Source organism: Anolis carolinensis, chromosome 1 (assembly GCF_035594765.1).
Source record: "Anolis carolinensis isolate JA03-04 chromosome 1, rAnoCar3.1.pri, whole genome shotgun sequence".
Classification (NCBI taxonomy): Eukaryota; Metazoa; Chordata; class Lepidosauria; order Squamata; family Dactyloidae; genus Anolis; species Anolis carolinensis.
The window spans coordinates 123,484,126-123,500,317 of NC_085841.1; the positions used below are offsets into that span (position 1 = coordinate 123,484,126).

Here is a 16,192-nt window from a genome sequence, read left to right on the forward strand (position 1 = left end):
GGCTGAACGCTGGCGGGAGCGGGGGGTTTTGCCCCGGCTCTACCGCCCTGGCCTCGAACCCACTGTTTCCTGTTGGCAATCATGACTTCAGCCCGTAAACATTGATCAATGAGTGCCTCGAGGGTCTGGGGAGGATCCACCTTGGAGATTTCTTCCAGCATTTCAATGTTGAGACCCTCCCGGAATTGTCCCCTGAGGGCTACATCGTTCCAGCCGGTGTTGTGGGCCAGCACTCGGAACTCGGCTATATACTGAGACATAGGTCTGTCTCCTTGGAAAAGGCGACGGAGTTTGTGACCGGCTGCCTCCAAATTGTCCTCGATTCCCCAAGTCTCCTTGAGGTGGTCCAAGAAGCGTTGCGCTGATCTTAGGTGTGGAGAGGCTTGGTCGTACAGTGCCGTCGCCCAGCTGGCCGCTGGCCCGTCTAGAAGACTGTAAACCCATGCCACTTTGATGTCTTCTTGGGGAAACTCGGCAGCACGGGCCTCTAGATAAGCTTGACATTGGCGACGGAAGACATGAACCTTAGAAGCTTCTCCAGTAAACTTGGTTGGCAACGCCATGGCCGGAAGACGAATTCCGCGTTCCTTCAAACCCCTTATTTCTCCATCCTGTGCATTGAGCTTATCACGGATTCGGTCCACCTCCTCCTTGTCGATGGTGTAGGTAATCGGCTGGCCGCTCGGCCCAGGTACGACTCCGGTAGACATTCTGGCCGAGGTTAATTGGTGCTTAGGGTGGCGGAGTCAAACTGTCAAGACCCAGGCTGCAGAGCACCAATAACCATACACAGAGGCCAGAATCTATCTAATATCTTTATTGAAGGAATATATAAAGTTAATAAAAACAAGTGTAGAAAATAGTCCAGAATTAGACCTTTCAGGAAAGGTCAGAATTAGTCCAAGAAAGCAATGTCCAATAAGAAATATTAAGGTCCAAAGTTGTAATCCAATAACCGAAACACTCACTTTGCCAAGCAAAGTGAGGGGAGATGACAAGGTCCTTTAGTCCATGAAACTTGAGCGAGGCTAGGAAATAACTTGATACTTGAAACAAGGCTTGAACGTGGAACAAGGTAACTAGGAACAAGAACAAGGTCCGTGGAATAACTTGGTAAAATCCGTGGTACAAGGCAAGGATTGGTCCTGGGAAACAAGGCAAAGTCCGTAGGTAAACAAAGGCTGGGAAGCAAGGCGAAGGCTGGATAGCAAGGCAAGGCTTGAGCGAGAGCGAGGCTTGAATCGGAGCGCGCTGTCCAGACACGACCCGCTCCGTAGGCTGACGAATTGACTCCGCGAAGTTACTACGCGGGTAAAACACCTAAATAGAGTCTAGCTTTCCCGCCGAAGCAGTACTCTGGGAATCAGAACCGAAAGCTAACTCTGAGACCAGATGTGAGACTCCCCAAAGATTCTCACGAGAAGCAGTCTTAATTGGCCACATTCTTAGCTGCAATCCTTGCACTCCTGCGCGAAGCTGAATCCAAACTTCTCTGTTGTTTACAAAACTCCCGGCGCAAGAATACGGGAGAAGTAGGCTCTGGGCTTGTTTGACATACTTCTGGGAGACAACTTTCTTGCAGGTGCAAGGTTCCCAGATCTGCCTGGGAAAGATCTGGCTGAGAGGAATCCAGTTCAGACTGAGAAGGTAAAAAACCCAAGTTTTCATCTTCATCAGGAATTACAATGTCCTGAGCAGGACTACAAGGCCCATGGGTCATCACACCTTCTGAGACAATACAGCCCCCAACGCGTAGCTAGAAGCGTCCGCTTCTACCACGAACGGTTTGTCAACATCAGGATGGGTTAGTATGTTATCCGATTGAAAACTAGACTTAAGTTGTAGAAACGCCTCGTGAGCTTCCCGCCCCCACACAAATGGCTGTTTCTTGCGCAGGAGCTGCGTCAAAGGTACCGTGAGCTTTGCAAAATTCGGAATAAACTCCCGGTAGTAATTAGCGAAACCTAAGAACCTTTGTACATCCTTCTTAGTCTTCAGCTCCTGCCATGAGTTGACGGCGTCAACCTTATGTGGGTCCATTTTAAGTTCCCTACCTGACACTACATGACCTAGGAACTCCACTTCAGGCACATGAAAGACGCACTTGGAAGCCTTGGCGAAAAGCCCATTAGCCCGCAGTCGGTGCAGAACCTGCTTGACATGTTGACGATGTTCTTTCTCGTCCTTAGAAAAAATCAAGATATCATCCAAATAAATCACTAAAAATTGGTCAATTAGGTCCCTGAACACATCGTTCATGAACCTCTGGAAGACCGCAGGAGCATTACAAAGCCCAAAAGGCATGACTCGGAACTCGTGGCATCCGAAACACGTGTTAAATGCCGTCTTCCATTCATCCCCTTCCCGTATACGGATTAAGTTATAGGCCCCCCGCAGGTCAAGCTTGGTAAAGACCTTAGCCCCTTGCACCCTTGATAACAGTTCCGAGATTAAAGGGAGCGGGTACCTATCCCGAATGGTGTATTTGTTTAGGATCCGATAGTCGCAGACCAGCCTAAGTTCCCCAGTCTTTTTGGCTACAAAGAATACTGGTGCCGCAGTTGGAGAACTAGATGGGCGAATAAACCCCTTGGCTAAATTTTCATCTAGAAACTCCCGCAAAGCTTGCCTTTCCGGTACAGTCAAGGCATACAGCCTCCCTGCTGGCAATTTCGCACCTTCTGCCAACTTGATGGCGCAATCATATGGCCTGTGCGGTGGTAATTTGTCCGCTTCTCTTTTACAAAATACATCAGAGAACTCCCCATACTCAGCAGGCACTCCCTCCATATCAGAATGAGTAACATTTAGAGTGCAACAATCCTGCCTCTTTAAGATCACTTTACGTGTCGCCCAATCTACTTGTGGGTTTACTACAGCTAGCCAATCCATCCCCAGGATCACATCATATCTAGGCAAGCTCGTAATATCCCACACAAACGTTCCCGTTACTCCCTGCACCTCCCACATTACTGCTGAGGTTTCATGGTTAACCACCCCAGTCTCCAGCAGTCTCCCATCTGCTCCTTCCACCCACACGTCGCATGCCTTGCGCACTCTAGGAATGCCATGCTTCTTAGCAAACTCAATATCTACATAAGAGACCGTAGCCCCTGAGTCCAGCAGTGCCAAAGTAGAAACAAGTTCCCTTCCCCCAACAGATAATGTAATGGGTACGAAAACATGCTTCCTCCCCTCAGTTGACTGCTTGAGGAGCCCTAGTGCGTTGGACTCACGTCGCACTAGGGCTGGCCTTTTCCCGAAAGCTGGGAAGGTTTCACATTACAATCTTTGGCAAAATGCCCAGCATTCCCACAGTACAAACACAAGCCCAGCTGCCTCCTACGGCTCTTTTCCTCTGTAGACAGCTTTTTAAAAACCCCAAGCTCCATAGGCTCTTCCCCCATCACCACAGGTGCCCTGGTTACATGCATGGGTGGCGCACACATTGCTTTTGAGTGTTTACGAGCCTCGAACCTTGCGTCTAAACGCAGCACCTTAGCCACTAAGGCGTCCCAACTTTCAGCCGGCTCCAAGCGTGCTAATTCATCCTGGAGCATATCACTTAACCCGGCAGTAAATAAAAGCATGAATGCATTTTCCCCCCAATCCAGCTGGTGGCGATACAGGTTAAACTTATTTAAGTAATCCAAAACAGTCCCCTTTCCCTGTTTCAACCGATACAGAGCCCACCCAGCGTTCTCCGTGCGGAGAGGATCCCCAAAAGTATCAGTTAACAACTTTTTGAAATTATTCAAATTGTCTTTGACTGGGTCATTTCCCAAAATTAAATTAGTGGCCCATTGTCCTGCGGGACCGGTCAACAAACTCAAAATAAAGGCCACCTTGCTAGTGTCTGTAGGAAAAGCATGAGCACTGAGCTGAGAAAAATAAAGCTCCACTTGTGCCAAAAAGGTTGGCAACTTGCACCTGGTTCCGTCAAAGCGTTCAGGAGTCAAAACATGTCCTTTCACAGCATGAGCTGTTTGGCTAACGGTAAAAGCCGTTTGCAATTGGTCAAATCTGGCCCTTAACTCATCCATCGTCTTCCTGACGGGTTTATTGCTGCAATAAACTTTTTATGGGCGTTGGGCAATCTGTCAAGGACAGAACGCCACAAGATTCAAAGTAACAGAGTTTATTAGATTACAGAACTCAAAAAATGCCCGTAAAACACAAGGGCCAGGCAGTATTTGCCTTTAGGAGCAAAAAGGGACAAAAGTAAATGTTCAAAAGATAAACCGGATTAAACCGGAGTTTAATCCGGGTAAAAACAAACTGCTTGCTTCAGCCTGGGTATAAACAAAACGAAAGCCAAGGAACAGAAGATACAAAGAATGCAACTAATTGGCAGCAGATTCCTCTCTGCTGCCAACACTGTGCTTAGAGTAACTTGCGTCGCTTCCACACACACACAGCAGACAGGATTTCCAACACGAGCAGATCAGCCAAGGATTGTAGCAGTAGAGTAGACCAGTTCCGTTCCGTAGATCAAAGCCAGAAGCAGACGTTTGTAGTTTTTCCAAGTCCAAGAAGGGGGGAAGACAAGCCGTGGTCAGTTCAGTCCGAGTTCTCAAAGCAGGAGATGGCGTCCGTCAAGAAGACGACGGAAGGTCAAGCTAATAAGAGTAAGCACAGGTTTGCACAAACAAATGCCCACACAATTCCTCCCGCCGACTGACCCTGAATTCCAAAACCACTTACGTCTCAGCACAGGAAAACACACCAGTCTTCAGGAAAGCGTCCCACACACACAGATCCCAAGCGTTTGTCCAGATTACCTTGCCCAACGCAATTTGCAATTGCTCCCAAGCCCCATTTTATGCCAGTTACAAATCCTCATCACTGTCAGCTGTCCTCCTTAACCCGGGCGTTTCCTCATCACTTTCCTCGTCAGAGCTGGAACACCTCTGACTACGCCCAACAGCATCTCCAGCTGTGGATCCCGTCCCATCCCTCCAGCTAAGCCATGGGTCTAATCCTGAAGGTCCCCATTCATCTTCTGTCCCATCATGGCCAGTGGCACCCAATTCCTCCCTTACCCGAGTCCAATCCATCTCATCCTCCTCTGAGCTAACCAGCCCCTCCTCCATTCTCTCCGTAAACCCCTCGAAAGACTCTTCGTCAGATGGTGCTGCAAATATGTCTCGCAGTCTTTTTCTCTCTCGCTCCTCGAGAGTATCTGACTCTCGAGGAGTCTTACGCCCACGTCTGTCAGTAACAGAGCCATGAGGCTCAATCATAACAGTTTTTGAATACTTGGAACCAGATTGTATTCATTTTCACGGTTGACCGCAACATCATAATAATAATAATAATAATAATAATAATAATAATAATAATAGTAATGATAGTAATAATAATGACTTTGGTAATACATAGTGCTTCACTGCCTTCTGAGCTTCCTTTCTGGAAGAATCCTTTCTTGGGAGGTGTTAGCTGGCCCTGATTGTTTCCTTTGTGGAATTTCCAATTTCCTTGCTTTATTTACTTTCTTTATTTCTTTATTACTGTCCTGGTTTTAGAGATTATATTGTTCTGCATTATTCTATCCTAGAAATTATTTCAAATCAAAGTAGAATCTCACTTATCCAACATTCGCTTATACAATGTTCTGGATTATCCAACACAGTCTGCCTTTTCATAATCAATGTTTTTGTAGTCAGTGTTTTAAATTCATTATGATATTTTACTGGTAAATTTGTAAATACAGTACAGTAAAGTCTCACTTATCCAACATAAGTGGGCTGGCAAAATGTTGGATAAGCAAATATGTTGGATAATAAGGAGGCGTTAAGGAAAAGCCTATTAAATATCAAATTAGGTTATGATTTTACAAATGAAACACCAAAACATCATGTTAGACAACAAATTTGGCAGAAAAAGTAGTTCAATACGCAGTAATGCTATGTAGTAATTACTGTATTTATGAATTTAGCACCAAAATATCACGATATATTGAAAACATTGACTACAAAAATGCGTTGGTTAATCCAGAACGTTGGATAAGCGAGTGTTGGATAAGTGAGACTCTATTGTAATTACTACATAGCATTACTGCGCGTGGAACTACCTTTTCTGTCAAATTTGTTGTATAATATGATGTTTTGGTGCTTAATTTGTATAATGATTACCTAATTTGATTTTTAATCAGCTTTTCCTGAATCCCTTCTTATTATCCAACATATTCACTTATCCAACGTTCTGCTGGCCTGTTTATGTTGGATAAGTGAGAGTCTACTGTATATTTATAATCTTATATTATCTGCTTAGAAATGGATTATATGAGGCCCCTTCTTCACAGCTGTATAAAATGCACACTGAAGTGGATTATATGGCAGTGTGGAGTCAAGATAATCCAGTGCAAAGCAGATAATATAAGATTATAAATGGGTTATATAGCTGTGTGGAAGGGCCTTGAGTCTACACTGCCATATAATCCAGTGCAAATTAGATAATCTGTGGAAGACGTCTAAGTGAGGCCTACATCTGCCTGTCCCCTAACTGAAACCTGGCTGTCCCTTGGTTGCTAGGCAACGAAGTGGGCAGAGATTAGCCCTCTAAACTGGCAGCAATTGGATAAAAAATTTATTTCTCTCCCTCTAATTAGGACTTTATTTTTCTTTTCTTTTTGTTGTATCAACCCTGAGGCATGGGTGATGGGTTGTGTTGTCAAATTTCGAGGTTGGGGGGCCTGTACTTTTGTTGTTTTGTGGGTTGCCGTGATGCCATCACTCTTTTATATATATATAGATAAAGTTTAAAAGAGTTTCAGAGAGTTTTCCATTTGTGCTTCCCTTGACCCACCTGTGTGTCCATGGCTTCATGTTTTGACAGCCCAATCAGTTGATCAGCTGTTTCAGGCTTTTAAAGTGTGCATGTGCGCTGGGGCAGTCCACACAGAGGGAAGGGAAGGGAAGGGAAACACATGTTTTGCATGACTGCAGGGATATGCAGTCATGTAAGGGTGCACATTTTTTGGGTGGAATCGGGTTTTAAGCGCACTTTTTAAACACGTGCTTTTCAGCTGTTAACCCGATTCCGCCCGCACTTTGTTGAAAGTCATATAGCCACACACCCCTTTTATCCCAATTACTTCTGGGTTTTTAGCAAAATGTAGAAGGGTCCTTGGGCTCATGTTCCACTCTCGTCTACATTCACCTTTTGGTTGGAAGCAAGTAGGATATATTATGGAATTAGGGAGAATAAATATTTAATCACCCCATTTCATCTGCTGCAGTTGGTACTTAATACATTTCACTTAATGATGGCATCACCCAGGGGCTGTCCTTGGGGTTCAGGGTTCATGGTCCACTCCCCTCTGCATCCACCTTTTAGTTGGTCTGAACATAGGAACTGATAAGTATGGACCTCTTCTTAAAGAATTCTAGTTAAGATGTGTGTATGGGTATTTCTCTTTCTTTCTAATATCTCATTTATAAGATATATTTCTGGTATATCATGCCATAAATTGTAAGGTCAGCAAAGGGCACATTTGCCCAGAAAGATTGATTTCATGTAGGGAAGACACTATTACATCTTTTCTATGAGAGCTGAGATTACTCCTCTTGCTCTTTGTCTAGATTTCTAGGTCATCTTCAAATGATGACTTTGTTAGCTCTTTGCCAAAGTTCTCCAATCAGTTTCATTCTATTCTCAAAAGGGTCATGCCACCCAGACCACATCTAAAACATCAGTGTCCCCTTGGTATTATGTTTAACCTTTCCTTGAGAACCATTGAGTTCTGATGTATTTCTATGAATAAGGAGAGTAGTGAAATCTTCAATTCATATCCTTCACTTTATTTTGTATTTCCATTTCCCCCTAACAGTATATGACAATTCTTTCCGGTGTATTTTTAGCTTTATCAAAGCATGACACCTCTCTCTACTTAGATAGTATATGGACAAGCTTCCAAAATTTGTAACTATGTCTGAACTTCATACTTGAACCAAGTCCTAGACCCAAAGTTACATTTGCACACTGACTCCAAAGGACTAATATCCAGGAGTTCTGTTTTCTATTTCATCAGACTATCATTATTTTGGATGAGTAAGAAAAGTCTTTTCTCCTAATACAAATCAAACTGGCCCCTATTTTGCTTTTCTTTTACTAGCAGGTAAAGGCCTTTCTAGTCAAACAAGCATTTAGCAATTAATTGGTTGTGGGGAGTGTGCTATATTTTTAACTTTATTTTTAAGTTTTAAATTATTTTTACATTTGTGAAATTTTAAAGACATTTTATATTCTAATCTGTTCACATATCATTTTAATGTTGTTATTATCAGCCTTTTAGCTTTTTCATATTCTAGCATTTTTGCAAGCTGGCTTGAGTCCTACACAAGGAGAAAGGCTGGATATAAAATATCTAGATAAAGATTGGATAGATGGATAGATTGATGGACACACAAATAGATAGGCATCTGAACTCATTTGGTTTTGGATTTTACTCATTTACTCATTGAACTCATTTGGTTTTGGATTTTACTCATTTGGTTTTGGATTTTACTTATTTACTCAAGAGAATGTTATCTGTGGATGGATCTATACTGCCAAATAATGCAGTGTGAATTTATTATATAGCCAGTGAAAACTAATATAATGCAGTTTAAGTGTAGATCCAGCTTGTATCATAAATTATTCATTGGAATTGGCATAGAGGGTTGGATTGAACGCAGTTTCTAATTCCAGATGCCCCTTCCTTCCCCAATCCGAGAAGCTGGTGGCTACAGCATCTCAGGGGTTTCTTCCTCAGCAGGATTTGACATAAATTGAAGAGACATTCCCTCCCTTTGAAGTATGGCAAGGAGACATGTTAAAACCTTGTAGACACCATCTGTTAAGTATAAGACACTGACCATCCTAGCAGTTGGGAAAAAATCCAATGGTTCAACCTCTTTGACTGGCCATGCTCTTAATACTCCTGTGTTTCCTAACAATCGTGACCTCTGGACAAGTTCCCATTCATGATTCCTTGTCTCAATTCTTTGGGGCTTTGAATTTCTAGATTACTGGCTTTGTGTAACAACTTCTGAAACCTTGCCCCTGCACCTTCCTTCATCTTCTAGAATTATCTGTACATGACCTGAACTGGATTGACTTCTCTGCAGCTGCCTCTCTTAGGAGAATCTGTCTCTTTGGATACTTCCGGCCCATAGGACAATCTGATGAAGTCTCAGTGATGGCAGAATTTCTTATAGAGATGGTTCAGTAAAGAGCAAGTTCAGATGTATTAATTTCTATCCAAGACTGTTCTAGTACACAGAAATCCCAAGCAATCTTCCAACTTTAGGCTAAACAGACTGAGACCATTTTAGATTGAGAAAACTGTAGTAGCATCACACGCCTTCAGTAATCATGTATTTAGTATTGCCTTAGGCTAAGTTACTCCTAGTACATTTTAGGATTGGGTATTCTACTTCCCTTTAAAAAGTTAAGCTATAAGGCATTGCTTGCATTTTGAAGAAAGTGTTTGTGCTTCTGACATGCATAACAAGTACATAAACCCATTCAGTTGATGTTATTTTTTAAAAAGAATTGCCTGTCCATAATTTAGATAACAAGAATTATAGATACGTCTAAATAAGAATCGCTTTCATTTGAAACATAAGAGTGGTGGCTTCGTTTCCCGTTTTCTTTACACGTTATCCCTTCTATCTCATTTCTACCAGAATACCAATTAATCCCCAATCACCTTGCATATTAGTCTGTCTTAAAATTATATTGAAGTTGCACAGTCACCCTGGCTCTTGGTATTGCACAAAACTGAATTGAACACCCAAGTGATACAATTTCTGTTGCTGTAGTCTAACACACCTTAACAGTTTTGGTGGGCTACATCCAATGTAATGAGTTACATCTCAGGCAGGCCTGATTTTTTAATTACATTTATCTGGATATAAAAATGGCTGATGTGATACTTTGGGTACCGAATATGCTGGCAACAATTTGAGAGCAAGATTTGATGTTATACAATGAGGGGCTGTGTTTGTAATCAAGGATCTTTTAAAACCAGAGGCAGGGACAGTGTGATCCTGGGACCATATATGACCCACTAACTAGCTTTTGTGTTATTGTGGCACTTGTTTCCAGACCATACCTTTCTTCCCTTTCCTTGGGTTTATCTCTTCTCTTGCTCTGGAAACCTCCAGAAGAGGCAACACACTGCAAGTCTGTCTCCCCAATATTTAGGAAAACGAAAATACTCCTCCCCCCCCCACACACACACACAACCACAAGGATTTCTGGCTGCTGCTGTCCAAGACTGTTGCTATCATGTCATCACGGAGGAGCCACAGGATGTTCACAAATTTGTCAAGGCATTCGATTTTTTGGAGGCCAGTCCAAACAGCACTGTGATTCACTGTGTCAAATGCCTTTGCAAGGTTGTGTGTGTGTGTGTGTGTGTGTGTGTGTGTGTGTGTGTTTGTGTGTGTGTCAGGAGCGACTTGAGAAACAGCAAGTCGCTTCTGGTGTGAGATAATTGGCCGACTGCAACAATGTTACCCAGGGGACACCCAGATATTTTGATGTTTTTACTATCTTCGTGGGAGGCTTCTCTCATGTCCCCGCATGGAGATGGACTTGATAGAGGGAGCTCATCCGCAATCTCCCTGGGTTGGATTCGAACCGGCAACCTTCAGGTCAGCAACCCAACCTTCAAGTAATCAGTCCTGCCAGCACAAGGGTTTAACCCACTGCACCACCAGGGGCTCCTGCCTTTGCAAGGTCGATGAATGCCATGTACAGAGGTTGATTTTGTTCCCTGCATTTTTCTTAGAGCTGCCATGCAGTGAAAATCATATCCACTGTTCCTCTGAAGGGGCGGAAGCCATTCTGGGATTCTGAAAGGATGTCTTCCAAGACAGGTAGAAGGCAGTTTGCAAGGATTCTTGCGAGGATTTTCCCAGCAGAAGTTAGAAGGGAGATACCTCGACAGTTTCCACAGTCTGTTCTTTCCCCCTTTTTTTTGAAAAGGGTGATGATGGTGGCATCTTTGAAGTCTGCTGGGATTTTCTCGGTTGCCCACACTTTTTCAATGAGCTGGTGGAGTTGTGTCAGCTCAGGTCCATTCTCTTTAACGATTTCAGCAGGGTTCCCATTGGGGTTGCTGGCTTTTTAGTTGGTTGATGGCTTTGCTGACTTCCTCCGAACTAGGCAGTGCTGCCATGACTTCTGCTATGATTCTGTGATTATGCTAAACAGGTTGGGCCATAGATGACCTTTGTGGCATTAAAGAATCCCCATGCATCATGGACAAGTGTTGAATTTCTTGAGCCTTTTTTGTTCAACATATATTCTTGAGTTCTAGAATCATATAATCATAGAATAGTAGAGTTGGAAGCGACCTCATGGGCCATCCAGTCCAACTCCTTGCCAAGAAGCAGGAAATCGCATTCAAAGCACCCCCGACAGATGGCCATCCATCCTCTGCTTAAAAGCCTCCAAAGAAGGAGCCTCCACCACACTCCGGGGCAGAGAGTTCCACTGCTGAACAGCCCTCACAGTGAGGAAATTCTTCCTGATGTTCAGGTGGAATCTCCTTTCCTGTAGTCCTTTCCTTTCTCTGGTCCATCTTTGGACCTCAGATTTTGCAGTGGTGTAGATCATTTTCTTAGCAGCACAGTTGATGTCTCTCTGTCATATTTGGAAAGATTCCCTTTTCTTATCAGTTAACTGTTGGATCTTGTTATCATTTTCATCAAACCAGTCTTTTTCTTAGTTTGGCATCTAAATAGTACAAATTAAGAGGTGTTAGCTTTGGGTCTCTTTTGTGGGGAGAAAAAGTGAGATATAAAAATAATAATAATAATAATAATAATAATAATGGCAAAATAAAAACAAAGAAAACTGAGAATAATGATAGATCGAGCCTTGATCAAAGTGGAGAAATATGCTTCTTTTGATGTTAGCTTGTTGAAATCCCTAAAATTAATGAATATGCCATTTCTGTTGTGCTGTGCTTGTTATTGTTATTCCCTACTCCTCAATTTTCAAACTCCTTTCTCTGAGAAACAGTTTTACTACTGCTGTCTCCTGCAGTTTCGGCATCCTCTGAAGAAGGCAAGAGATGCACCCACAGCATAGAAAAATAAGTTTTTTAGACCCAAAACTCCGAGAGGCCCCAGATCCTGTCTGAACTTGGAAACTAAGTATGGTCAGCTCTGGTTAGTACTTGGATGGGAGATCGCAACAAACACCAGATGTTGTAGGCTATATTTCAAGGGAAAGAATTCAAGGAATCTTGCTTAAGAAGACCCTATAAAATTAATGGGGTTGTCATTAATCAACAGGCAGCTTGAAGGCATGTACATACAAACAAGGGTCAGCAGAGATTCCTCTGAATGCTGCAGAAGCAGATGTACCCATTGTAAAGTCAGTATAGGATTGCTTGGCTACACACACACACACACACACACCGAGGGGGGGGGGACACACATGACAAATTAATATAATATAACAAAATGTAATTATATGTACTCACTGTAAAGTAAGTATAGAATTGCTTGGCTTCACCCTCTCTCATACAAATAAAATGTGTTCTTGAAGGCTTTCATGGCCGAAATCACTGGCTTGCTGTGAGTTTTCCAGGTGATATGGCAGAGTTCTAGAAGCATTATCTCCTGAAGTTTTGCCCACATCTATGGCAGGCACCCTTAGAGGTTGTGAGGTCTATTGGAAACTAGGCAAGTGGGGTTTATATATCTGTGGAAGATTCAGGGTGGGAGAAAAAACTCTTGTCTTTTGGAGGCAAGTGTGAATGTTGCAATTGACCACCTTGTTTAGCATTGAATGGCTTTCAGCTTCAAACCTGGCAGCTTCCTGCCTGGGGGAATCCTTTGTTGGGAGGTGTTTTATATGTGTGTGTGTGTGTGTGTTGTATATGTAATGAATAAAATGTCATTATATATACCCACTGTATGGCTCCACACTCATTCATATATATATATATATATATATAGAGAGAGAGAGAGAGAGAGAGAGAGAGAGAGAGAGAAACATTATAACACGTAACTAAAATATAGAATTGATAAAATAAATATAGGATTGCTTGGCTCCACACTCATTCATATATATATATATATATAGAGAGAGAGAGAGAGAGAGAGAGAGAGAAATACCCTGTTTCCCCAAAAATAAGACATTCACTGAAAATAATACCAAGTAGAGGTTTTGCTAAATTGCTAAATATAAGGCCTCCCCCAAAAGTAAGACCTAGCAAAGTTTTTGTTTGGAAGCATGCTTGCTGAACAGAACACCAGAGAATGTAGGATCGGTAAATGTATGTACCATAGATTGTTGTACATTGAAATAATGATACTAACAAGAAATTATTGATAGGATTCACAGTTTGTCTGGTTATGTTGGTTTGTGATGACAATTACTGTACAGTATATAATAAATGTTCATTCTTCTTCATGGAAAAATAAGACCCCCTGAAAATAAGACCTAGAGCATCTTTGGGAGCAAAAATTAATATAAGACACTGTCTTATTTTTGGGGAAACACAGTGTATGTGTATGTGTGTATGTGTGTGTGTGTGTGTGTGTATATATATATATATATATATACACACACACACACATACACACACACACACACACATACACACAGAGAGAAATAAAGAGAGATATAAACAGAGAGAGATATCCCCATACCCAAAAAGGGAAATGCTAAATAATGCTCAAACTTCCGTACAGTTACATCAATATCTATCATAACATTGTGTGCTGGATTTTCAGTACCTCATTATGCTGACCCATAAAATCTTAGTTTGTATTGGCTGAATCTTTGCTCCTCTATCAGTTAAGATTGGAGTGACCAAAACATTTCACACAAACCAAAATGCTGAGAGTGAAAATTGAATATTTTGCTTCAAGCAAATTAATTGTTAAAATCTCAGGAAAAGAGGAATTTATAGAAAACTAGTATAGGGAGGATAATAATATAGAGGATAGCTTTGACAGTGTGGTGAGTGAATTAGAACCAGACATCCTGAGGAGTGAGGTTGAATAGGCCTTAAGAAGCATTGCTAACAACAAGGCAGCAGGAGACGATGGGATCCCAGTTGAGGTGTTTAATCTTGGAAGGTGATGCTGTCAAGGTGATGCCAGCAAATATGGAAAACACAAGATTGGAAAAAATCAATTTATATCTCCATACCAAAAAAGGGAAACGCTAAAGAATGCTCAAACTTTCGTACAGTGGCACTTATTTCCCATGCCAGTAAGGTAATGCTCAAGATCCTGCAAGGCAGACTCCAGCAATACATGGAGCGAGAGTGGCCAGGTGTCCAAGCTGGGTTCAGAAAAGGCAGAGGAACGAGAGACCAAATTGCCAATATCCGTTGGATAATGGAGGAAGCCAGGGAGTTTCAGAAAAACATCTATTTCTGTTTTATTGACTACTTCAAAGCCTTCAACTGTGTGGATCATAAGAAACTGTGGCATGTTCTTGGTGGTATGGGGATACCAATTCATCTTGTCTGTCTCCTGAGAAATCTGTATAAAGACCAAGTAGCCACAGTAAGAACAGACCATGGAACAACAGACTGGTTCAAGATTGGGAAAGGAGTACAGCAGGGCTGCATACTTTCACCCTCCCTATTCAACTTGTATGCAGAACACATCATGCGACATGCGGGGCTTGACGAATCCAAGGCTGGAATTAAAATTGCTGGAAGAAACATTAACAACCTTAGGTATGCAGATGATACCACTCTGATGGCCGAAAGTGAGGAAGAGCTGAGGAGCCTTATCACCAAAGTGAAAGAAGAAAGTGCAAAAGCTGGGTTGCAGTTAAACGTCAAGAAAACCAAGATCATGGCAACTACACCTATTGATAACTGGCAAATAGGAGAAAACGTGGAGGCAGTGACAGACTTTATATTTCTAGGCGTGAAGATCACTGCAGATGCAGACTGTAGCCAGGAAATCAGAAGACGTTTACTTATTGGGAGGAAAGCAATGGCCAACCTTGACAAAATAGTGAAGAGCAGAGACATCACACTGGCAACGAAGGTCCGCATAGTCAAAGTAATGGCATTCCCCATAGTAACCTATGGATGCGAGAGCTGGACCATAAGGAAGGCTGAGCGAAGGAAGATAGACACCTTTGAACTTTGGTGCTGGAGGAAAATCCTGAGAGTGCCTTGGACCGCAAGAAGATCCAACCAGTTCATCCTCCAGGAAATAATGCCCGGTTGCTCACTGGAGGGAAGGATATTAGAGGCAAGGCTGAAGTACTTTGACCACATCATGAGAAGACAGGAAAGCTTGGAAAAGATCACGATGCTGGGGAAAATGGAAGGAAAAAGGAAGAGAGGCCGACCAAGGGCAAGATGGATGGACAGCATCCTTGAAGTGACTGGCTTGACCTTGAAGGAACTGGGGGCGGTGACGGCCGTCAGGGAGCTCTGGCGTGGACTGGTCCATGAGGTCACGAAGAGTCGGAGATGACTAAACGAATGAAGAAGATGATATACAGAGAAATATATATAGAGAGATATACAGATATACATACAGTAGAGTCTCATTTATCCAAGCTAAACGGGCCAGCAGAAGCTTGGATAAGTGAATAACTTGGATAATAAGGAGAGATTAAGGAAAAGCCTATTAAACATCAAATTAGGTTATGATTTTACAAATTAAGCACCAAAACATCATGTTTTACAACAAATTTGACAGAAAAAGCAGTTCAATACGCAGTAATGTTATGTTGTAATGACTGTATTTACGAATTTAGCACCAAAATATCACGATATATTGAAAACATTGACTACAAAAATGGCTTGGATAATCTAGAAACTTGGATAAGCGAGGCTTGGATAATTGAGAGTCTTCTCTCTCTCTCTCTCTCTCTCTCTCTCTCTATACATACATATATACAGATATATGTATATACAGAGATATATAAACAATATAGCACAAGACTAAATATAGAATTAATAAAATATCTTATCATACATATATAAAAAAATAAGAATATATGGATGTAAATACTCAGAGCAACGTGATCCGTTACATGCAGAAAGATACAAGCTGTCCGCATTGTGTGGAGGGTAGATATAGGCACTGGCAGTCTATGTAGAGGAAGGACCACCGCCATCTTTACAACGGGCAGCCGTTTGGCATCGTCCGCTTCGAATGAATGGGATGCTTCCGCCATTTTGGGGAGGGGCGGAGGCTTTCCC

At 42.3% G+C, this 16,192-nt stretch overlaps 1 protein-coding gene and 1 long non-coding RNA gene across 2 annotated transcripts in view; both read right to left on the reverse strand.

The window, feature by feature from the left end:
• Positions 1–894: 894 nt before the first annotated feature.
• ogfrl1 (opioid growth factor receptor like 1) overlaps positions 895–16,192 on the reverse strand; it is a 200,572-nt gene continuing 185,274 nt past the window's right edge. The window contains exon 2 of the mRNA XM_062981979.1: positions 895–4,619. Coding sequence (XP_062838049.1) covers positions 1,720–2,970 — 1,251 coding nt within the window. The 5' untranslated portion in view covers positions 2,971–4,619 and the 3' untranslated portion in view covers positions 895–1,719. The remainder of the gene's footprint in view (positions 4,620–16,192) is intronic.
• Positions 7,782–16,164, reverse strand: LOC134299352 (uncharacterized). The gene is made up of 2 exons (XR_010006543.1): positions 16,002–16,164; positions 7,782–11,730 (listed from the first exon to the last, which is right to left on the reverse strand). It is a non-coding gene; the product is annotated as an uncharacterized LOC134299352 (long non-coding RNA).